General features: G+C 44.0%; 1 protein-coding gene across 1 annotated transcript; it reads left to right on the top strand.

Annotated features, from left to right (window-relative positions):
• On the top strand, positions 1-21,929 carry abcb7 (ATP-binding cassette, sub-family B (MDR/TAP), member 7). The gene is made up of 16 exons (XM_037459850.2): positions 1-192; positions 2,304-2,387; positions 2,470-2,547; positions 4,796-4,915; positions 7,561-7,693; positions 9,352-9,620; positions 10,282-10,370; positions 10,544-10,631; positions 12,852-13,026; positions 13,486-13,643; positions 15,391-15,554; positions 15,702-15,831; positions 16,242-16,413; positions 18,192-18,295; positions 18,979-19,086; positions 20,519-21,929. Exons 1-16 carry the CDS (start codon positions 43-45, stop codon positions 20,735-20,737), a joined length of 2,241 nt encoding a protein of 746 aa, XP_037315747.1. The 5' UTR covers positions 1-42; the 3' UTR covers positions 20,738-21,929.
• The last annotated feature ends 2,214 nt before the right edge of the window (positions 21,930-24,143 follow it).

Genomic DNA, 24,143 nt, shown 5'->3' with positions numbered 1-24,143 from the left:
GTGACGTAACGGCGCACTGCCCGCCTTCCTCCTTTAGACAACATGGCGCCGATGTTGGTGCCGCTGAAGTGCGGCATTCACTTCCAACAACGCAAGTTGGCGCTTCTGCTTCGACAGACGAGCTCGTACCACAGCTGGAATAAAAGTCGCCTTGAAACTGGGACCGACCATAAACGCCAAAGTACATATCTGGTGAGTAAGGGGGCATGTCGCCTCGCCGGGGAGGACACGGGGTTGTTGGTGTGACTGTCACCACGCAAGGGCAGAGATGGGAAGTGATGCAAACTAACTTTCAGTGAAGTTTGATTAGGTGATTTGGTCATTCTGTTGACACGAGGGGTTAATGGCGCGTCAATATAACGTCAAGTCAACCATCCCAACACTTGGCGTTGCGCGCCAGCTAACGTTAGCTACGTGAGCTAACGTTACCGCTCATGACTTATCTAACGCGAACAGTCGCGTTGTGAAGGGTGTGCACTTTGTCCCTTCGCCCTGACCGAACGACGAGTCACCACGTAACCGCAACAGTTCATCGGTCCCCTTGAAACGGACGATACTTAGCGAGCTAACGCTAACAGAGTCATTTAGCTTGTCAGTGGGACCAGTCACGTGGTCGTTGTCGATAAACATTTAAAAGATTCTCTCTTATCACTGGTCAACAGTCTGTTATTGATTGTTTTTTTGACGACGTTACTGTTGAACAACAAGCTGATCACGGGGCACGTGATGCATCCTGATGTTACATCCCTGCCACACGTCCTACCCCCATCAATATTATAATATTCAATGTTTCTAAAAACTGTTGTCTTTTTGAAGGTAGTAGTTTTTTTGGTGTTGACCTGTTTAGTGCAAACCCTGAGGAGGTAATCCTTACTAAAGCTTGTCAGAGTTACAGTTTTGACAAATTCAGGTGTTAACTTTTGATGAAATTGCACCTTCTTGTTTCTTGTTCTTCTGTTTTCATCCTTATGGTTGAAATGCACTTATTGCACGTCATCTAAATGGCACGTAATGTAACTCAGTTCATGCAAATCACACATTTCACAATTGATGTAAAATGATTAGTGTGACATTGGTTTAAGTAAGTCAAATTGTAATCTTACAGTTTCATAACAAATGACATGTTTCTCAAAATTGTTGTCTGTAGTATTTGATGACATAATCGTCCATCACAGATCTGAGGTTGGATTGCACAGCCCCCTCACAGAGATAAACATATCTGATATTTGCCCACACTCACCGATTAAGATTTGTATAACTGTTGGCTCAGTATGTGATCTTAAACCACCCACTACATCTTTCATGCTCAAACACACAGGGCTAGTTTTCATCCCTCTTAAACAGTGTTTCACAGACTTTCACAGGCTCGTGGAAAGTGATGTTATTGAAACTATTTCTGAACATCATGTACCTAGTTCTGAACTTGTTTTGGATATAATGAGTTGTATCAGGGACAAATATTCATTGTAAATAACCTCTTATTTAATGTATCATTTCCCAATGCCCTCAATTATTGTGTAATATTTTCCTTGGTGACTGGGAGACACAGTTGAGAGCCCAGTTAAACCATGTATTTTCAGATAAAAGTGAAATTGCAATCTTAAGGCAGAGGAAATCAATCAATTGTCATCAAAAGCATCAACAGCAAACACATTTATTAACTTGTATGCAAGTTGCATTGGATGCAAGCTATCTTAACTGTAACCTTCAGCTTCATGCTGCTTCCTCCTGGCTCCCTAAAACCAAACAAAATGAAAAGTTAGTTTATAATACACCACGAAACAAAAGTCACAGCCTTAGTAAGATATCAGCCCGCCTCTAAGCTGTCAAAGTTAAGGCGTTAGAGTGACTTTTCACTAATGACCACGGTCGGATGCGGGCAGACAAGCTGTCATTAGCAGCGCAGGCGGCTCCTGGTAATGTGAGCTGTTCATATTTGTTATAAATGTGTGTTGGTACATGTAAAAGTGATCTCCTCCCCCGCTGTTGGCTCACCTGCCTCCGTCCTGAATAAATGTAATCATCGCCCGTCCGTCCGCCCCCCCCCCCGCACTGCATTCTGGGATATGCTGGGCCGCAGGGGATTGATCAGACGTGTCCTCCGAAACGGCTCCTGCAGGGCTGCGTGCTCAGAGATGCAGTGACGTATGCGGTCAACGAATGCGCCCTAAAGGATGCAGCCCGAGGAATTGAGACAGACTTTGTGTTTCAATGTGTGTCTGAATATTAAGACATTCGTGCAAATGAATCTGCAGTCATTTGAAACGTCAGTCGAACAAGACTCTTTTTCTTGTGCGTTTCAGCTGAGTTCCCCCCCACACCTACGGACATCAACATGGAGCATAAACAGGAGCCAAAACAGTCGACAGATTTTGGAGGCGGCGAAAGTAAGAATGTTTGAGAAATGACTGTGAATCATGAGTGCTATTAAAGTCAAAAGTAGACTAACAATACATAATGTTTTCACAGCATTTACAGATTACAGACAAAAGAACATGCTGGCATGGAAATGCAGGAGGGAAGCTAAATGCGGATCCCAAAAATGTGGTGAGTGACTTCTTTTCACAGCTAAGGGTTTGGATTATGTTAACTCTGGTCCTTTAGCACGGTGGGTGTGGTTATTCTGTGCTGGTGTCAAAGCTGTCATTCACTTGAAAAGGTGGGTGCGCTTTTAAGTGAATTGTGAAGCACTTTGGTGTGAAACCACAGGGTTTTATGATGGCAGCTATGTGACTACAGCATTATTATAAAAGCTGAACTGTAAATACATCCATTTGCTGGTCCTGAAATTTAGTTGTGTGATGTTATAATTGTTACACAAGCATATGTTTACCATTTGTTAACCATGGTAACAGGCAGACTGCTAGAATTTAACCCTGATGAATATGTTCCATACACTATGTGATCGGTGTATGGAACATATTTAACCTACCAAGAGACATGGATTCTACCAAATAATGATGAATGCTATTTTCATTAATGTTATGGATGCATCGTCCGACTTCTATGTAATACCAGTGTCTCTAAAAGCTGAATGACCGTAACTGGGATCATTCTTGAATGTGTAATGTTCCAGCAGATTCCTTCTGTCGCAGGTAGCTCCGGCAATAGTTAGAACAATGTTTAGGGTCATCCTCTTGGAAAATAAAAACAGGCCCAATGAGACGACTCCCAGATGCTACTCCGTGCCTCACCAGAATGTTGTGGTATACTTTCTTATCTATGATGCTGTCAATTTTCACTAAGTCTCCTGTTCCTGACCAGAATACTACCCCCTGTTGGCAAGAGACACTCATTTTTATAGCTTTCCCCCTCCCTCAGTCGAACACACACTCTTTGCTTGTTGCCAAACTTGCTGGACTCATCTCACACACAACACTTTACACCAATCTTCCTTTGTCCATTTCTTGTGTTCTTTTGCAAATTTCAGGCGTTTCACTCTATTTTTCTCCCTCAGTAATGGTTTCTTTGCTGCTAATTTTGCAACAAGTCCTCCTTCTCCCAGTTTCCGTCGCACAGTTCTCTAAAGACACTGCTGCGCCATCAGTCCATTGTGGTGTTGATCTCATCACGCAGTTCTCGCGAGACCGAGAATTTGGAGATGCTCCACTCGTCTGTCTTTTGGTTCTGGTGTGAATTAGTGGCATCGTGGCTGTCTAAAGTGCATCTCAAGTCCGTGGCTATGCGGCAGTAACTCCAACCAGCATCAAAAAGGGCCTTAATTCGAGCCCATAGCTCACCCGTTAGCTCCTTCTTCACCACAGCCATGTTCAAAGAGCAACATGTGATTCAAGACTACTTCTAGAGGCCTTGAATTCATACCAATTGGTGGCGTGGCCTCAGGGACCAAACCCTGATGTTACCATTCACTTAATGAGCAGGATAGGCCTTGTGCATTCAGAGGAATCACACAGCTGTGTCATATGACTCTTGCATCACCAGCAGTTTAACCACGATCACACCTGACAATGATTGCACAACTGATTTGGCTTCTTCTGTGAAGGAACATGATTGTGTGACATTGACCGTGAAATAGGCATAGCTTGTTTTTTTTGTAAGGAAAATGACGACTTTGTAGATATTTCATTTTTTTCTGTGTGAATATAAAGCAAACAGGTTCTATGAAGTTAGGCATACCGTCTTTAATTATACATGAACTGTTCCCCACATGTAGAACATGGACCTCCGTCGTGCATTCAGCTGCTAATGTTAATCCTCTCTTAGCAGTGTCACGTACGGCTTCATTGTATTTGATTAAAGGCAGGTGTTGGGCACAATTTCCCTATAATGTGCTTGGAGGTTCTGCCATGCAGCAGCGCACTTACATAGTGCCACCATATTGAGTGGATTAGAGGAATTATTGCATATTCTTTGGCCCATGGAGAGTCCCAGTGGCAGGTGTGCGGTGGAGCGTGTGTAAACACCCATATTGGCGCCAGTGGGCTTTCGACCTCAGCTGGGATGACAGCCCAGGTGTCTCCTGGGACATGTAGTGTCAGACTGGACCCCGAGGTCCACCTGGAGACTCCGCTGTTGTTGTTTCCAGATCTCCCGAGAGACTCCCGTTGACATTTGATGTTCCATGTGTCCACGAGAGCCATCTTGAGGCTGTTATGATTGTCACATTTAATCAGAATGGAAGTTAGTGGCAAACATATGGTGGGTTGAATGTATATAATAGTTATCATTGTTTTAATGGTTTGAACTGGATCTTTCAGCACAGGAGTCTCATGTTAATTTTCAGTGTTCAGTGGATCTAAGAAGGGCCTTTTTCTTTTTGTCTTCTTCTCTACAGCTGAACGAAGTGAATTCAACCCAGATTCTGTCTGCAATGCTGTCCTATGTGTGGCCGAAGGATAGACCAGACCTGCGGGCCCGTGTTGCCATCTCTCTGGGCCTGCTGGCTGGAGCCAAGGTAGGTTTATCGATAATGTTGTGAGTATCAAAGAGGGGCTCATTCCTATATAACTCGTATAACTATAACTGTGTTATGGATGCTTACCATACAACTGACCTCGGTGTTATTGAATAGTCCGGCGAATTCATTTTGAGAAAGAAGCTCCACTCCATTTTTCATATTGAGTGATACTCTTTCTGATTATATTTTTCTCTCAAATATTTTTAAATTTAAAGCTCACTAATGATCTTTTAAAATTGGGAAATTCCTCATTAAATACGAATATTTTGTACCTCAAAACATAATCAGAGCACTGATCTAAATTTATGAAGACATTAAAAATAATAACCCACCAAAAGTTTCTTGCACAGTAACAAATGTTGCTCATAACTGACGATTTTGCAGATGATTTAGAAGATTTAGCACACGTCTTTAATGATTCGTACCGGGCTGCCATTAGCTAAGTTGATGCCAGGTAGGTCATTGCCGGCTTTGTGGTGACTTCAACCTTTTCTCACTCTCCAGTCTTCACTCATCATCTGCTTTGACAGTTTTGAGTGCTTTCCGGGGGCTTCTGTTCGTTTTAATTCATCCCCGTTTTACAAGAAAGTGTAAAAGTGATGCGTTACAGACGGTAACTAGCAATTATACATTTCTCTCAGGTAAAAGATAAATTAATCTAGAGATGGGCGCTTGAAGCAGTGAGTGACAATTCAAGGTCACGGCTGATGTCAGTTCAACCCAAAGCAACTTGTACTAACTTAACTTGAACCAGTGAATGCCAGCGTTGAACTGAGTTTGAGTCGACATGGTTCGAGATCGCGGCGGTGTAGAACAACCTGTTTCACAGCAAACAGTTTACCGGCTCAGCTTAGGCAAACACGTCATTTGTTGGTGGCACATCATTGCAGTGAGAGAGATGCCGGATATCAGCTGCCAGCTCGTGTTTCGGGTTTCGCTCTGTTAAGAAGCGAGAGGCTGCTTACTATTCACGACCTACAGTATCCATGACGGTGGGAACCGAACCCTGGAGGGGACAGAGCTGTGAGATTCGAGGAAAATAAAAAAAGGCTAATGACTTAATATTTTGCTGCCACACGTGAAAGTAAATGCAATGTATTTTTTAATATTTCATCCTCTGTCCATTATCAATACAAATAATATTCAAGGGTACATTTGAGCTGTCCCGTCGTCACACCAAGACATCAATCAATCATCATAAAAGTTTAACTCTATTCTCGCCCCCTTTGTCTTATTTCTAAGCATGACATTTGAAACACTCATCTTCCCAAATGACTATAGGAAATATACCTCTGTGAATAAATGTCAACTGCGAATTTATTCAGGTAGGTTAGAATTTGTAATTGCTGCTCACAAAAGGCCTAAATATAAATATTTGAACGCTTCAGGAGAATTAGAAAACAGCAGCTGTTTCTCGCTTTCCAAAAGCCTTCAAAGTATGGCTCTGATTCTTACATATTTATATTCATGTATCTCACTAGTTCAAATAAAAACTCTTATTTTGAACCCCAGTTCCTCGAGCAACATGAGCTCACACACAACAGCTGTTAAACTGTAAAGGACACTCCACAACATCTTCAATTCAAAAAACTGATTATGTGTGAGCTCTCATTTTCCTCCCAAAGAGGAAGCCCTCTTGCTTCCGCAGGTCACACTATGAGCTTAGGCTAATTGTCGTGGCTTCTTTGCCCCCACTCGACGCGACGCCTCTTATCATGAGATCACTTCGGCGGGTACGGACACGGTATTGATTTAATCTCCAGTTGGCTGTTAATGTATTAAAAAAGCACATCTAACCGTATCTACTATTAGTGGTAAAATCAGGTCATGTTTTGGCCCTGTGGTAATGGCCCCAGGCAATCATTTTGTGTCATATTCTGTTGTCTTGGTAGCAAAGAAAATGTTTTTCCTTGTGCGGTTCAGAGGACCTCTATTATCTGAGTATAATGACGAATTGGATGAATTGAGAACCCTGGGGATGGAGCTTTTAAAGTGGCATTATTAGTTGTTCTTTCTGGTTAGTAGGGTTGATGGGTTTTGTCTTTTATACTCAGTTTGTATATAATTGCTATTACCTTTATTTTATTTCATCAAATTTCCCCATGCAATATTTGACTGGAGTATGGGAACAAAAGGGAGAGTTAAGAAAGCGCCCTCCCCCTGGTTAGAGGTTGAGAGGTTCAAATGAAATGGGTTTTGTATAAAAAATAAAATGCTGTGTTCCCTGGCTGTCCTAATGTGTAGCAGACCGCCTTGCCTGAGTCACACAGCTGTCCCCATGCTCTTAATTATCCCTAATAACCATTTCTATTCCATTAGCAGGAAGCACCAGCTACCTCAACAGCACTAGCACCACCACACAAGAAGAACACACTCCTGCTCAGCACAATACACATATATATATATATATATATATATATTATATCCACCAATGCACCTGGATAGGTCTCATTTGATTCATGGCCTAATAATAGTGGAAATCCATGTTTCTAAGCACACATGATGCACTTGCGCACAAACACACAGGACTAGAAAAATGTCACGGGACTTCTCTGAGCATATGTCTGTCTAATAGGCTATATGAAACAATTTATTTCCCCCTCCTCTCTGAATGCTTTCTCTCTACCTCTCTGCCTCCCCAGATGACCAATGTGACGGTGCCCTTCATGTTTAAGTATGCCGTGGACGAGCTTAACCAGATGTCGGGACACATGCTGCACCTGAACGACGCGCCAACCACTGTGGCTACCATGGCAACGGCCATGCTGATAGGCTGTGAGTCCCAGACTTGTATTGCGGTGGCAGGTGCCGCGCTCATCAGAGGAGACTGGGGGACTGCCTATTATCTACAGGCTGACCTTTCCCAGCATTCATATCAATGGCGCTCCGCGGCACCCCCATCCCCCCTCCCCGCCGCCGCCGTCGCCTCTCCCTCATTATTTACATTATGTGCTCCGTGCTGCATCTCGGTTCACTTATGTCGATCTTCACGGCCCCCCTCGAGAGCGCTTTGCAGTACGACACCCGTGTGCCCCCACAGCAGGGAAGGCTGGATACATTTTATTTAAGCCATAGGACAGAAATGCAGTTTTTATTCAAAGGCCGAGGATGTTTCTTCCGTTTCATCCCTTGAGAGCAGTCCTTTTTTTTATCTCTGTGTTCAAACGGCCCCTTGTGAATACAAGAGGGGTCAAATGGGTGAAATATAGCATGAATGTGAACATCAGTATTTTCTTTCTCTGGGCAGCTGATGAAGATCTTGCAAAAGAAAATAAATATTGCCGACCAGATATGTGTTGAATGTCACTCTGGCATCGGGCGAGATCCGCTTGGAAGCAATATACACCCGTAGCCACTTATTTTAATGAGTCCACTTAGGTCTTGCTCACTAATGCTGCCTGTAGAGTAATTGGAGAACACGAGCAGGACTCCAGACAGGACGAATTAGGATGACAAGGAAGAATGAAGGACATGCTCTTAAGGAGAGGAATTGGGTTTTTTTTTCCCTCCGTGTGACACTCGGGGCCCCTGTACTTGAATCCTGCGTGAACGGGTGTAATTTGGCTGAAAAGGTTGCACAGTGCTCATCCTACCTTGTCAGACGTGGACATGTTCATTAGATGAGCATTCCTATTTAACGCCACATTACAGACCCATGAAAACCGGCAGACGGAGCGATTATTACCCTGACTTTGGTCTCGGCAGACAAATCGTGTGTTCACACAAGTCTGTTGAAATTGCCCCAGGAAGGCCACGTGACATTCAAACACAGGCTATTAATTTGCGATAGTCATGCTTGCCATCTGTTTGTGGACCCGTTTATGAGGAGTGCAAGAGATCAAATAATTGACTGGTTTTATTGAACTTTAAATCTAATAAAACTGCTTTTTTAAAATGTATTTTGCCGCACTTCCTCTGAAAAATACATTGAAGAGATTCTATGTTACTTGCGTCATACAGATGTGTCAAGACCCAGGCCATGGTGAAATTAACATCACATCCTTCGGCCTCTGATATCATGGTGATTTCATATCCCACCTCCCCTCAGCCTGCAGTGTGCTGGCCTGTCAGGGCCGGGAGGTTTTCAGACAGCTTCCTGCTCTGCAATTACCGAGGCTCGGGGAGGCCGCTGTTGCAGCCCTGAGGTACTTTGTGCAGACCAGAGATGATGTGTAAAACGCCCGGCCCCGGCCACCTTGCACAAGCCTTCACTTTAGAGCGGTTGACAAGTCTCTACAGTCCTTAGCCATCACCGTCTCAATACTGCACTGCGTCTAACAAGACGAGAGGAGTACATTCTTGTTTGGCTGCCTCGTATCGCTGCAGAACAGTCCTCCGTGTTTAGGACGAGGACGTGCGCTCACTTGATGGCGCTCACTTGATGGTTTTTCAGAGCAGGTGGGCTAAACTCTCCGTCTCCTCCGCTATCCCAGATGGCGCGTCCCGGGCTTGTGCAGCCTTCTTCAACGAGCTGAGGAACACTGTGTTTGGCAAGGTGGCCCAGAGCTCCATCCGACGCATCGCCAAGAACGTCTTCCTCCACCTGCACAATCTGGACTTGGGCTTCCATCTCAGCCGCCAGACGGGGGCGCTGTCCAAGGCCATCGACCGCGGTACGCGGGGCATCTCATTTGTCCTCAGTGCCCTCGTCTTCAATCTGGGACCCACGGTCTTTGAGATGGGCCTCGTCAGTGCCATCTTGGTGAGTCTCATTAACATATCACCACAACGCTTAAGACCCTTGATGATGGGAGCAACAGGGATGCTACCAAAAATTATTTAGCACAGGAACTCCCCTCACCCTGATACTCTGCTCCTGTCCTGCTGATTTCACAGCAGATTGTAAAATAGTTTATAAATAATAGTTTTGGCCATATATTGTCTCATTTACTTTCTAAATGGAATACGAATCTCTGTGAACTTTCGGCAATACGAAGCCCATTAGCGTCAATGACGAATCCAAAAGCTTGTGGCAGCTTAATGTCCTCCTGTGGAATAAGCCCACACCCCCCCCCCCCCCTTTTCCCCATTCCTTCCTCCCTCCTTGGCCACCACTCTTAAGAACAGCCCTTCTATTGCTTTGTTCTATTATTCCACTCTGGACCGTAATGTAAATGTTCCTGTAATGAGGGCTGACTCTATGGCCCAAATGGCTAAAGCATTAGCCTGATTAGTTCTTCTAGATTCCCCTCCGTTAGTAACACTCGGTACCATAGTGCTGTGCTCAAAAACGGTACAAAATGCTCTGCACCGCCAAGGCCGGAGACCGGTGGTCTGACGTGGTCACTTAATTTATCCTCACTAAGCTGTTGAGATTCCTTATTTTATTTTCATTTTCTGTGCTTTCTTTTTTTCTTCCGTAGTATTACAAGTGTGGTGGACAGTTTGCAGCGGTGTCCTTGGGCACACTGTCAGCGTACACCCTCTTCACCGTACTGGTCACCCAGTGGAGGTAACGTTGAGGACGTTTGTGCTAGTCCTCCGTCTTTATGGTTTCTATTGCTGTCACATGAAATGGATTCAGTAAGCCGTCCTGTGGCTCTCTGGGCTCGCAGGAACACTCGTACCTACAAAGATGTGCTTGAAAAACGGCTTACGTCATTGTGCATGTGTCCCTGCGCGCAGGACTCGTTTTCGGATAGAAATGAACAAAGCGGACAATGAAGCCGGCAACGCAGCTATTGACTCCCTTCTTAACTACGAGACTGTTAAGGTGAGATGAAACGCACACACAAACATAGGCGCACGCACTCGACCACGTGCACACAGGCATACACGCCTACCGTACATCCTCATCCCACCTTTCCTTTCTCCCCCTTCAGCTCCTCCTTTCTAGCGTTTTTGTTCTCTTCATTATGCCAGACACATGGACAAGAACTAATAGTGTCTCGTCTTTGATGAAAGTTTCTCTAACTCCTTGTCGCTCCGCCTCGGACTCTCGCTGCCGTGCTACACAAACTCCTTAACATAACAAAATAAAGTGTTATGGCGGAAAGGATAGAAAATAACTTCTAATCACTACTGTAGCTTTAGTTAAGGCTATCGTATTAATTCATTAGCATAACGTTGTCCTGGAAACTGTCGGATTCCAAATGTTCATTTGCTCCAATATTGTAGTTGTCAGTCAATTGGCAAGAATAATGAATATAAATATCCTACTTGCATATATTTTATATTTTTAACTTTTGCCTGTCTGATTCAAGATTAACTTGATTACAATTATTTCAAATATATGATTAGAGCTGGACAAATTATCAAATTTACATAGAAATCACAATATGAAAATGCACGAGATATGCACAAAAAACCCCAGAAATATATATATATCAATATTATTGTCACTGTTGCTGTCAAATTATCAGTTCTCATGACCTAAGGAACAGTTGGGTAATGGGGATACCGGAGTAAATATACAGTCATATTTCTTAACTAAGTGAACACTTATTAACATTAAGACGGTGCACTGATAATTAGCATGATATTGGTTCTGCACATATTGACCTAGTGCTGCAACTAATGAGTAATAATTGCAATAAACCCTACTAATGTATTTTTTTATGCCACTAATATTCAGATAACGAAATAGCAGCATAATGCAGTTAAGGAAATGGATTATCTTCTAAACAAAAATGCAGTCATCTAATGGTAGGGGAAACCTCACTTTTTATTTTCGCATCATGTTGTTGAAAATCTTGATGACATTATTGTTAAAAAAAAACAAACAAGCTTTTAAACACAACAGCCCCTATCAAGGTCAGACAAAATTTGATCCATATTTTCTAAGTTGCTATGGTAATTATTGTTCCAGGTCTAGTTGCTACAAACAATCAGGCATTTATTCCAGGACATCTAGTCAATGACTAAAATAGTGTCTCTGTTGAGCTTCTGGAATGTAGAAGTCGTCTGTATTTTGGCTAGAAATGACATAAACGTTGCCTTGCACCTCTCAGTGGCCTTATCCACAATCTTCATCCTCGTTTTAAGCCTCTTTCTTTGTAACCTCATTGTACATAAAGACAATCACCAAAAAAAGTCACCATCCAGCTTTTGGGTGCTTTGTTAGGCTGTTCTATGGGTGTGTGTGCATATATATTCGTACCCATGTTATTTTCTTTGCTGTATTATTTTTGCGTCCTGTTTTTCTTAACGTTTTGTTCCATGTTATTTTGTGTCATCTGTGCCAATGCGGCCGGATTTAGCATCACTCTGAGCTGTGAGTGTGCATATGTAATTAGATCTCCGCCCACTCAGAAATCCGTTCCACTTTCACAAAGGGCTAGAAGAGAACCTGAACGCGGTGCCTTGCACTGCTTCTATTTGTCCTCCATGTGCTACTTTCTTTTCTCTCTCTCTCTTCCCCCCCCATCCCTCCCCACCCCCTATGCGTTTCCCTAAATGCAAATTATTGGCAAGTCTGTTGCGGCACAGCACCACTGCCGTTAGCTAGAAAAGCAAATCGCCCACTTAACCAAAGCAGAGGAACAATAGTGCAAACAAAACAAACGGCAATATTAGGTCATTGGCAGTAGAGTTGTGGAGGGTTGTTGTTGTGATACTGGCTTAGATTTATGTGCTAAATTTTAGAGATGTACTTGTTGCTGATTCATGAGGATGTATCTCTCGAAATGATGGCTGTACGGCTCAATCAAAATTAGTGCTGCTTGTGTGGTGCAACCGTTGAGAGGTTTCTGTGTAAGCCGTGGTGCCACTGAAGGATGCTCCCAAGTGATGTTTAGGCCTTCCTCACTATTATAATCATAACTCCACATGCTTTAAGATCAGTGGGGTGGAGATGATCGTACTGAGCCAGCTGAGACCCAGACCAGGCCCAGCACAGTCTCACAGAACGAATGCTGCGCTAAAGTGTCCGACACGGCTCTCGTCCTTAAACTTTAACCGTATTGTTTGTCCCTCCTGCTTTCCTCGGCTGCAGTACTTCAACAATGAGAAGTATGAAGCTGAAAAGTATGACAGTTACCTGAAGGTCTACGAGTCGTCCTCTCTAAAGACCACATACACACTGGCCATGCTCAACTTCGGCCAGAGCGCCATCTTCAGTGTCGGCCTCACAGGCATCATGGTGCTGGCCAGCAAAGGCATTGCGGCAGGTGAGTGAGTGAGTCCATAAATCATGAAAACAATGTATTGCATCCTAAAGGCTCAAGTGTATATATCGCCTGACAGGACCTTGTGGCCCATGATCTGTGTGCACAGTCCAATAGCAAAATAAGAAACACCTAGAAAATAATCAAATGGACAGAAAATGACAAATACAAACTCCCAACTGGACTGGATAATAGAAACCAAATGAGAACAAAGCACAGCAAGCATAAAAAGCGGCATGAATAGGAAATAAAACAGCCTTGATGCAGAAAATGAAATCACAGCGGGTGGAGATAAATTCAGAAAGTAACATGCTTTGTCTGCCTTCCCCCCCTCGAGAGAAAAAAAAAAACTGCTTGAGTGCTATTTATTTTTTTGATCTTGTATCTAAAAGCTACTGGCATGATAGAATGGAGCTGTGCATCCTGTGCATGTCTGTAAGTGCTGCTGTTTCTGTGGTGCAGGCACCATGACCGTGGGAGACCTGGTGATGGTGAACGGCCTGCTCTTCCAGCTCTCCCTCCCGCTCAACTTCCTCGGCACCGTGTACAGAGAGACCCGGCAGGCCCTGATAGACATGAACACTCTCTTCACCCTGCTTAACGTGGACACCAAGATCAAGGTGACTTGGTGTCAGCACGACATGTGCTTTGCCACATTGTAGCGGTAAATTGCAAAATGCCATTTTTACATGTTTCCTTTTGTTCTCTATTAGGTGATCAGTGGACTTGTATAGAATATAACTTGGAAACTGAGAATTGAAAGTGTTCTTTCTCCACCAAAAGCTCTTAATGGTGGTAAAAATAAATATTCTGGGCTGCATGGTATAGTTAACCTTTTCCACTGTAAAATAAATCATAGGGTGTAGTCTAACATGGTAATTACATGCTTGGTGTGACTCAAGCGTACTCATCCTTTCACAATAGAGCTTGACATTACTCACTCCTCTATATTTTATGGTTAGTTGTCACGGGGCATCTTTTTGTGATTTGTTATAATTAATTTCAGCGTAGTTGTGTGTTTTTTAACAGCGGGGCCCCATCTTGTTTCATTTCTATGGATTTGTTTTGCGTTGCAGAGGGACACAATCTTATGATGCTCCCCCAGTTACTGGCGTGATTTGTGAGAGTATTTGTTGCTCATCAGCTTCTCATTCACTCTGTGTTCAGAGGACCATTGATCCTGTTTCAACTGGACACTTGTGGTAAAACTCCACTACATGTTGTGCTTTTGTTGAAGCTCCTTTGGTTCATTTTGAAGTGCAGTCCTCCCCACTGTCCCTACTAGGATGGGATCCAAGATTATTCATGGTATTGATTGAGTTTTCAATTACTTTCTTGTTTGATTACATACTCATTCTGTCCCTATGATGTAAGAGCCCCAGAGTGACAGTTTCAAATTGCTGTTTTATTTTGCCATTTTGTATTTTGAATTCATCTTAAACACGCACGTCAAAATGTAGTCCTGCTTAAAACCAGATCCTGTTCCACAACTCTAGAAATAACTAAAATTTTCACAATTGTTAACATCTTGTTCCTTCAATGGCAAGACTATCAAATGTTTTTGTTTGATATTTAATTGCATTATGTTTTTAGTTTTTTTTTTTACTCAGGCCGTCATACGTTAGAGCTCATATACAAATATGAACGGCCTTCCTGTTTCCAACTTGTAATTATAGTAGGAGAAATGAATCTGTCCAGTTATTCTTCACTCATCAGTAGTACTCTATTGTGGTTCCCTGTGGAATGGCCCTGCCCAGCAAGCCATTACTGTCTGAATGCTTTGTTTTTGTGGAACACACTGGCCTATTATGTAGATGTAAAGTCATTTAGAACACCCCCTTACTTGAAACCGCTTCACAGGCTGAAGAAAAAAAAATACTACTACTCATTTTGGCTTATTTCCATGTTGGAGGTGTGTAAAACGAACATTTGTTTACACTAATGCACTATGTATTAACTGGCTGAGGCGGAGCGTGTGTGATTATGTTTTTATTGGACAATATAGGAACAGAACAGGCTTTTTCTCTCAGGGCAACTAAAGGACTTCATTCACCGGCTGACCTTGGCTGCTTCACAGCACTTTGGCTCAGCTCAGTACGCACCCAAAGTTTTTCACGCCTATTGATCCTTCAGTTACCATGAAGGGCAGCGTCGGAAGATCGGGTTGAAACGACCTCTGGAGTTTGCCCCCGAACGCCGTTGCTTTATGCAGCCCAGGGCCGCCCGCGTGCTGCGGCATCACAACCCTTTACGAGGTGTTGGAGCGGCGTTGCATCATCCGGGGCCTCGTCTGCCAGCGGCTGATCTGCATTCGTCTCCTCTCGCTCTCTTTTTCGTTTGTCTCAAACCCCCTGATTGTTTTTGCAGGAGAGGAATCTCGCCCCGGCGTTGGCCGTAACGCCACAGGACGCCACCATCCGCTTTGAGGACGTCTATTTTGAATACATGGAGGGCCAGAAAGTGCTGGAAGGCGTCTCCTTCGAAGTGCCTGCCGGGAAGAAGGTGGCTATAGTTGGTGGCAGCGGGTCAGGGTAGGTCACCTTTTGCTTGTGCGTCACCTCGTTTGTGTCTCCGCAGACAGTCTTATCATCAGATGGCATCCGTGGGGTTGGGGGGGGGGAGGCGGTGCAGCTCACAGACAAAATGATGCTGACAATTGGTTCCTCCTCTGGTTGCAGGAAGAGCACCATTGTGCGGCTTTTGTTCCGCTTCTACGAGCCGCAGCAGGGGAACATCTACATAGCGGGGCAGAATATCAGAGACATCAGCCTCGACAGCCTGAGGAAGTCTTTGGGGGTCATACCGCAGGTCTGAGACACCCACACGATGAAAATGAAACCACATTTATATCAACACCACATGGATTGTCTTTCTGTATTTGGAGTTTCTTCCCCAAAAATGAAATCATTGTTAAATATAACTTCTCAGTAGTGAATGTAATGTATCTCGAGTTATTGTTGATATTCGATACATACATATATATAAGGGGGCAGCATCCAAAAAAACAACTGCATTAGTTAACAGCATTAGAGATGAGCTGAATTCTGTTTTCCACTGCAGTGAGCTCAGCGGCTCATCTGAACAGATGGTACATGAACAGTATTTTTGTCATTTGCGTTCGTTCTCCTCCCTCCTACCCTGTCTTTGTATCCGCAACCCTCTGCTGCAATAATAATATTCTCTGAAGCCTCGTTCTTTTTCTCTAACTGTGTTGTCAGGACGCCGTTCTGTTCCACAACACCATCTTCTACAACCTGCAGTACGGGAACATCAATGCTACTCCTGAGCAGGTGCACCAGGTAGCACGTCTCGCAGGCATCCACGATGCCATCCTCAGGATGCCCCATGGCTATGACACCCAGGTCGGGGAGCGGGGCCTGAAGCTGTCAGGTTTGCTGCCACATTATGATCACTGTTTAAATATGTTCTCCTCTGCAGGAGAGCGGTGTGTTTTGTATATTTTCCTGGATGGTATACTTAAAGCATTAAGACATTAACAAGTTAAAACATTTCCAACTCCATTATCATCTAGTTAATTTTTAAATCCCATCATCGTCACAACGTAATAATTTAACTAATGAAATTATTTTATGTTCATATTACCAATTTACAGACATTTTATAAGTGAAATGCAACAGTAGACATAATTGTGCTTCAGAAGAACTGCAACAATATGACTGGTGCATCTAAATGTATGCTATGTATGGCAGGTGGATGAATTATAATTATGAGTCGTAGATGTAGAAAGTCATTGGTTCACGACCTGGGTCGCCTGAGGGAAGAAAGGACTGGAGCACGCGCGGCAGCTGGCATACTCACGCCGCCATTTTATTTTGGTATATTGTTCTAATTCGCCCCAGCAAGTTATTTTCATTTTTGATTCATATTTCAATTCTCAATCCATTAATTTGAGTGATGAACAAGAAAAGCAGGAGATGCTCACATTAGACCAGGTTCTGTTTGCTGGATGGTCGACTCGAGCAATTCTCTATAAATTGTTGCAGATTTATCGACTGATAATTTCAACTCTAAATGTAATACTGTTATTGTGATAAATTGGGAGAAATCTGACCTAATCTAATTGAACTTCTTACTGCATTAACCCATTATTAAACTCATTATAGTATTGAATCAAATTTGTGTTTTATATTTAAAGGTAGTTCTGTAGAGGTCCACATTCAAAGGTACACTTACTAAACTTAAACAGTACTTTATTCCAGGCATAAATCCCAAAAACATTCACAGAGACAACTGTGTTTTGGGTCTTAAGACTCTTTTCTTTAGCGCGTTTCATCTGCTGCGATGTCCGTTACACGCTTTGATGAATGAACTCGGGCCAAAGTTCTGTGAGGGATGGATACGTTTGCACAACTTCAGATGATAAACAAATTTATTTTTCGTTCCAAAATTGCTTCCAACACTTGATTATGAGCTATTGTCTTGTAAAAGAAGTGGATGATTAAAGTTAATTGAATTCTTAAATTTTACCTCATTTTATGACATTCATTATGAGACCTAATCGGTAGCTGCGCCATTTGTTATCGTGCCGTCCTCTTTCGGTGTGGTGAGCCAACGTGTTTAATGGCTTCATTTGATCTGCAGTGACGGTACACGACTGTAGTATTTGGCTTCTAGCGTCACTCTGCAACTCATTTAGCCCATTTTAACACTGTGTGTGTGTGTGTGTGTGTGTGTGTGTGTGTGTGTGTGTCCCTCCACAGTCATGATGCAATTACTGGCTGCACAGATTTCTTTTTGTGGAGTGACTGAGTGAGAGAACGGACAAAGTAAAGACATGACTAACTTCTCATTAATTTCACTGTGCGCACTGGCTGCCAATGAGTTCATTTCAGGGGGGGGGGGGGGGCAGTCTGGGCTGTGAGGCTCCTAACTTTCTTCACTGCTGCTCTCCACTGCCAGCAATATTTATATCTGCTGAACGCTGCTTGGTTTCAAGAAACCAGCCACAGCTCATCTGTAATGAGTCCGACACGGCAAAGAAATGTGTGTCCTGCTGATTCCTTTCCTCCCTTTTTATGAACGTCTTTGGCTAGCCGTCCGTTTGAGGTGTCCCGAGTAGAGCGAAGGGCATGATGTGTCTTTGCATTTATTCAACCTTTTAGCCTGGTTTTCTGCTGTTTCTGACATCATTTAATTTGGTTTTTCAGGGGGGGAGAAGCAACGCGTTGCCATCGCTCGTGCGATTCTAAAGAATCCACCGGTCCTCCTGTACGACGAGGCCACGTCCTCCCTCGACTCCATCACGGAAGAGGTGACAGCTTATGAACACACACACACACACACGCGCACACAGAGACCGGCACGAGGATGCGTACCTCACGTGCCCCCTGTCTGCCGCACGTACAGGTTGACGCCTCCTCGTGCATACATACACGTTTAGAACAACAAACACCCACTCAGTGACCTGCTGTAGGTGCACAATAACTCGGCTCGCTCCAGCGTCACACACTACAAAGAAATACCCCCGTCTACGCACTCGCACACGCCGCCCCCGTCTTCTCCCCTGCCACCTGCCACTGTTTTCTCCTACTTAATCTCCAGCTCAGCTTAAACCCCACAGTCTTTGTAAATGTTACATTTAATGAGAAAGTTCAGCATACCATCTCTGAAAATAAGTGCGGGGCACCGGATGGGGCTGTTAATTGAGATTTTCTATTGTTTTTCATCACAATGATGTTTCAACATTATCATATGTAAACAAAGGAAGAAAAAGCATATGAAGGTCGGATGTTGCCGAGCAACATTGTGTTGACTTAGCTTCTCCTTCAAATCAGAGTTTGGGAGTACATCGTAAAAAAAATATCTTGTCATTCCGCCGCTTTTATCAAGCCACCATTATTGCAAACCCGGGAATTTTTTTTTCTTTTTGAATAGGGGGCACTCTCTTTTAAATCCTAACAAAGTGATCAAGCCGTCTCCTTTGTGTGCCTCCAGAACATCATGACTTCAATGAAGGAGATGGTGAAGGACAGGACGTCTGTGTTTATCGCCCACAGGCTTTCTACAATCGTAGACGCAGATGAGATTATAGTGCTCAGCGAGGTGAGAACTCATCCACTTATTTTTTACTTGATGCCATACCTTCCCTGATTAACATTTCCACTCGTAATGTCAGGTTCATAAAAAGAAAATAATAAGACGGTTTAAAGTTTGCAAGTAAAAACATGCACTGTGTTAATTGCCGGTCCAATTAGCAGTGAAGGGAAGGATGGTGACCTGCACTCTGCATGACCTTCAGCGTCTCTGCATCTGCCAGCGAGAATTTAGCAAGCAGCCTCTCATTTATTTTGAATTACCTTTCTACAGTGTACGTGATGAAAACATGCTTTGTGCAGCTTTTCTCATTAACTTCAGAACAACAGGACACTGTTAGTAGAAGCAAATGTATTATTTCTTTCTCCATAAGGGCTCGTTAAAGCAGTCGGACTGGACTGGCTGTTTTGGTCAGATGGCATGTGGCGTTTGTCTCTGTGACTAATAATGTATGGGCCGGCTTCCCAGACACTGATGAGGCCTCATCCAGGACTGAGAATGGCTTGTAATGTAGGACGAGGTTTTCTATTCAGTTTCTGGTCAGATGGGTTTCGGTCAGGCTGAAGGTGCCATAGAGACACAAAGTGGGTTTAAGAACCGGGAAGACGGGGATTCTCTTTGCTAAATCGTCACCGTTTTCTTTCGTGCATCAGAGAAATATCCCTGGGAAGAGGAAAACGCTGCAGCACGCAACGGGTCGGGCTCCAGACAAAAAGACAGTCGAGTCAGTTATTATCTGGAAAGTGGAGCTACGGTGAAATATAACACAGAAGTGACATTTTCCACCGGCACTGGAGTCGGATAGCATGAAATGAGAAGAGGTTTCTTTGAACTGCAGCGAGTGAGCATGTGTCGTTCCGTGTTCCCAGAGTCAGATGGCGGGGATCAGAGGGTCGTGGCGAGGAGGCATGTTTGCGTGTGATGTCGCCGCGCCGTTTGCTGGTGGTGTCACCAGCAGAGGACTGCCTGGGGTGCTCATTAAAATAACGAGCCCAAGCGGTCACATGCTCATCCCTGGTGCACTAAGGATGATGCCAACACCCCTGCATGCTCACGGGAGGATGCGGGGGAGGGGAGGCGAGGGGAGGGAGGGAGGGAGGGAGGGGCCTTTGTTTGTCCGTGACTGTGTGGGAGGGGTGTGTGTTTGTTGCGTGTGTGTCTGCAAGTTTTTTTATTTTATTTTTTTTGCTAGGGAAATTGCAACAGTTGTTGGGGAGGCGGCGTGGATTGTGGGGGAGGGGGGGGGAGAGGAGAAGGAGCAGGGGGCGGGGGGGACAGGGGAGGGGGGTGTGGTGACTCTCAGAGTGTGCTCTGTTGTTTGGTCATGACGTGATGCGAACTATAGGACTCCATCTTCTTCGTGGTTTTGTTTTGCGAGTGGAGCTTTCAGCTTTCTTTTCTATCCTAAAAAAAAAACCAAACAAATTGTATTCCGTGCCAGGGTAAAGTGGCAGAGCGAGGAAACCACCACTCCCTCCTCAGCACCCCCGGCAGCTTGTACGCAAACCTGTGGAACACCCAGAACAGTAAAATCCTCAACAGCGCCAAAGGCTCCCACGAGCCTCCGGTGGAGCGTCCGTCTCAGAAAGAGGAGGAGAGGAAGAAGCTGCAGGAGGAGATCCTCAACAGCGTGAAGGGCTGCGGCAACTGCTCCTGTTGAGAGGAGCTGCCACCTCCATGTCGCCACATCCCTCACAGATGGCCTGCACTGGAATCCCTGTTCCGCGCAGCATTTGGGGGGGAGGGAGCGGAGTAGGGCTACATCCCCACTATCTACTCAAGCCAAGCTCCCACCCATGTGACTATCCCTCCTCTTTGCACGAATAAAGGCCACTGCAAGCCAATGTGAAGGAGGAAGAGGAGGAGGAGGAGGAGCAGCAGAAGAAGAAGAACAGGGAGTAAGTGTGTTTAGCACTGGCTGGGGTCCAGGGATGGAGCGTCAATGCCAGTTGTCTCCGCTGAAGCCAAGCATAAGAGACCTTGTATATCACATACGTGTGTGTAAGACATCTGTTCGTCAACATGGTTTCCCCACTCTTCCTCATTTCTGACATCAGGTTTATTGACATCTTCCGCTGCACCGGGAACAGATGAGAGAACACAAATTGACTTGCATATGCCTTGATATTACTGAATTTGTATTGATTTATTTAAAAAAAAAATGAATACCACAAACTCAACCTATAGTCTGCTTTTTTTAATAATGGGGATGTCTGTAAATTACATTTTATGTACTGGATTACAGATTGTTTTCAGTTACGAGTTGGTTTGGGTTCTTTTATCAGATAAATGTACCATTTTTTTCTTTTTCTTGATCCATGTTCTTAAGACCCGAGTACCTGCCACATTTTAGATTTTAACTTGATTCAAAAACAATACAGTATTCCCCTGTGAACAAGTAGTATGTCAGTCACACTCATGTAAATACAACACACAGAGAATGACAGAGAAGTAATAAATGATTGCATTTCACCACATTACGAAACAACTTGTTCCTCTGGGAACATTTCACCATCATATCTTTTAGCCTTGGTTGATGGGTCTTTGTAATAAAAAGTTCCTACGGGGTGTTTTGAAGACAGCTTTTTGCATTGTATGAGCAGAATACAGAGACTTCTTCCTGAAGCTTGAATAGTAATGTTTAAAAGCCGACAATGCACCTATGTCCTCATTTTTCTGAGGGGTGTTTGGGCTGTGATATTCACACGTTGTCCTCGGTATATTGTGTCTGTAAATTAAATGAACACTCTTGTACAATATAGTGTACACGATGGGAAGTCAGTTCAATAGCACTCTGGACTGTGTTGACTGGGACTACGCCGCACAAAGACTAATAAATGCTTTTCTCTTTACCAGTTCTCATGCTGATTAGTTTTGTGTTTAGTGGAATCGGCCCAAACGCCACAACGTATTGATGGTTTGTTGCAACATCAATACCAAGAATATGTACCAGCTTCTGTGGTGCATTCATTCTCAAACCCGGCAAAAATCTTTGGATAAGTGACCCGTTAAAAGATTATTATTAAGTTTAATGACTGATTCCACTGTTTCGCATAAAGGGTTAAAACGGCCTGCTGGTTTAAAGACAGAAAAGTACAGCATTATATATTGTTTGTTTAATCTGTACCTACACACAGACATCTGGACACTGAGCAGTTACCACGCCAGCCGCTGACTGTTGAATATTAGGATTTAGAATCACTGTACAGTAACCTCTGCATCAATACACTTCAGAAGATATTAAACCATGGCCTACAATACATGGACATTTGTTCCCTTCTGGCCTCTAAATGTGTTCAAATGGAAGCACAATTAAACGATATCAAGCAGTTTGAGACTATTTTCAACACATTTTGGAACGCTATTTCACAGATCACATGATGAACAGGAAGCAGCCTCATTTGCGTCCTCTGGAGGCCACGGGGACACCGAGGTAAGTTCCTTCACTCGTCTCTGTAGCTTTGATCTCATTTTAAGTATGAATGAGATTGACAATCCCAACGCACAATCCCTACCCCCAAAGCATTACTTATGCCCTCATGTTTTTCGCTTTTTAAACATATTTTGGAGAAACCACTTGAGGGTGCTAAGTTTGAAATATTAGCATTGCTGCCATGTGCTGTCATTGTATGTGCTGTGCTCATGTAAAAATGGCCCGAGATTGACCATTACGTATTTTAAATAGTTAATCGTGTATGTTATTAAATGAAGTTACAACATGCAAATGGCCTCATTTGGTGGAACAGCCTGCCACGGGGACGCCTCCAACCCCTCTGAAGTCACACATTACAGATGAAAGTAGACTTTGATAGAGACCTGCTTAAAAGGAAAGAAACTGATTACTGGTTCGATGGCTCTCCTTTCATGCATCAGATGTCCAGGCAGATGAGTTGATGTTAATGGCGTCCTTCTAATCTAACCCTAGGAAGAGATTACGAGACTATTCATTAGCAACTCCCTTGAACACTCAGTTGCTCCTAACAGGTTATTCGCTGATTATTCAGTGAACATAATTCATTAGAATCTGCTCAGGTTCTGTAAGAGAGTATTTCGCCGAGCGGGTTTCTTCTCGCTGAGGCAAAGCTTTGTGTGTGTTTTTAATGCGGTCAAGGACGTGACCCCAAAGGCAGTGAAGTAACCTCACGATGCGATATTGACGTACACATAGAGGGCGATTTGCTTTCTGGCTATTTATGTTTAAAACCTCAGACCCAAAATGTGTTGTTCAACGAGCCTTAATTGTTTTGTGTGTGGTGCACGCTGTTGTGCGCTGTTTGCTTGCGTGTCCTTGTCCATCTCTCTGTTTACCGTGCACTATTCTGCAGGCGCCAAAGAAAGACAGACACACAAAGGCCTTTAATAACGTCCTTAATGTGGACTGCAGCAGGAGATTCAGCCTCTGACGCTAACAACGACCTATTTACTGAGGGAGAGATTTTCAAAAAACATGTTGCCGATGTGCAGATAGGGCGGCATCTCTCTCTCTCTCTCTTTCTATTTCAGTCTGTGCACGACTACATCACATCATCTTGCATGGTTCAATTCAGTAATCGATTCAACGTGTAGGCCTAAAATGAAAAGAGGAAAAAAAAAAAAAAAAAGAGCCACATCCCTGGTCCCGTTCACGGTGAACAGGTGATAAGTGGAGTTCGGCCTGAGCACCTTCCGTGGCCTGTTGCTGGAGTCTGCCTCGCTGATAACTGAGACTCAGGGCCATCCCTCTGCAGCAGACAGTCAGCTGCCTCCCATCGCGCTACAATGGAGCTAGAATGTGGCCAAGGGCGTCTACGCCTCAATAAATATGCATGGATGCCTCGGAGAAGATGTAGTTATTTCCACCGTTTTGTGTGGGAGTGTAAATTTATGGGCGTAATCCCTGTGTAGTATATCAATGCTCCTGGTGAAAATGAGAATGAATATTCACACATGTGTGAACTGGCACACACACACGGCTGATCCCTTTAAAGTCAATAAACACGGATGTAGTGGTGCTGCCATCTCTGCTCGTGCTGATGCAACCTCTGAGCCGAGCCCGGCTCTCACATTACGCAACATACACCGTGACT

Source organism: Pungitius pungitius, chromosome 2, assembly GCF_949316345.1.
Source record: "Pungitius pungitius chromosome 2, fPunPun2.1, whole genome shotgun sequence".
NCBI classification, from domain to species: Eukaryota; Metazoa; Chordata; class Actinopteri; order Perciformes; family Gasterosteidae; genus Pungitius; species Pungitius pungitius.
Note: the sequence above shows the minus strand (reverse complement) of the source record. Positions and strands in the feature narration are given on the sequence as shown.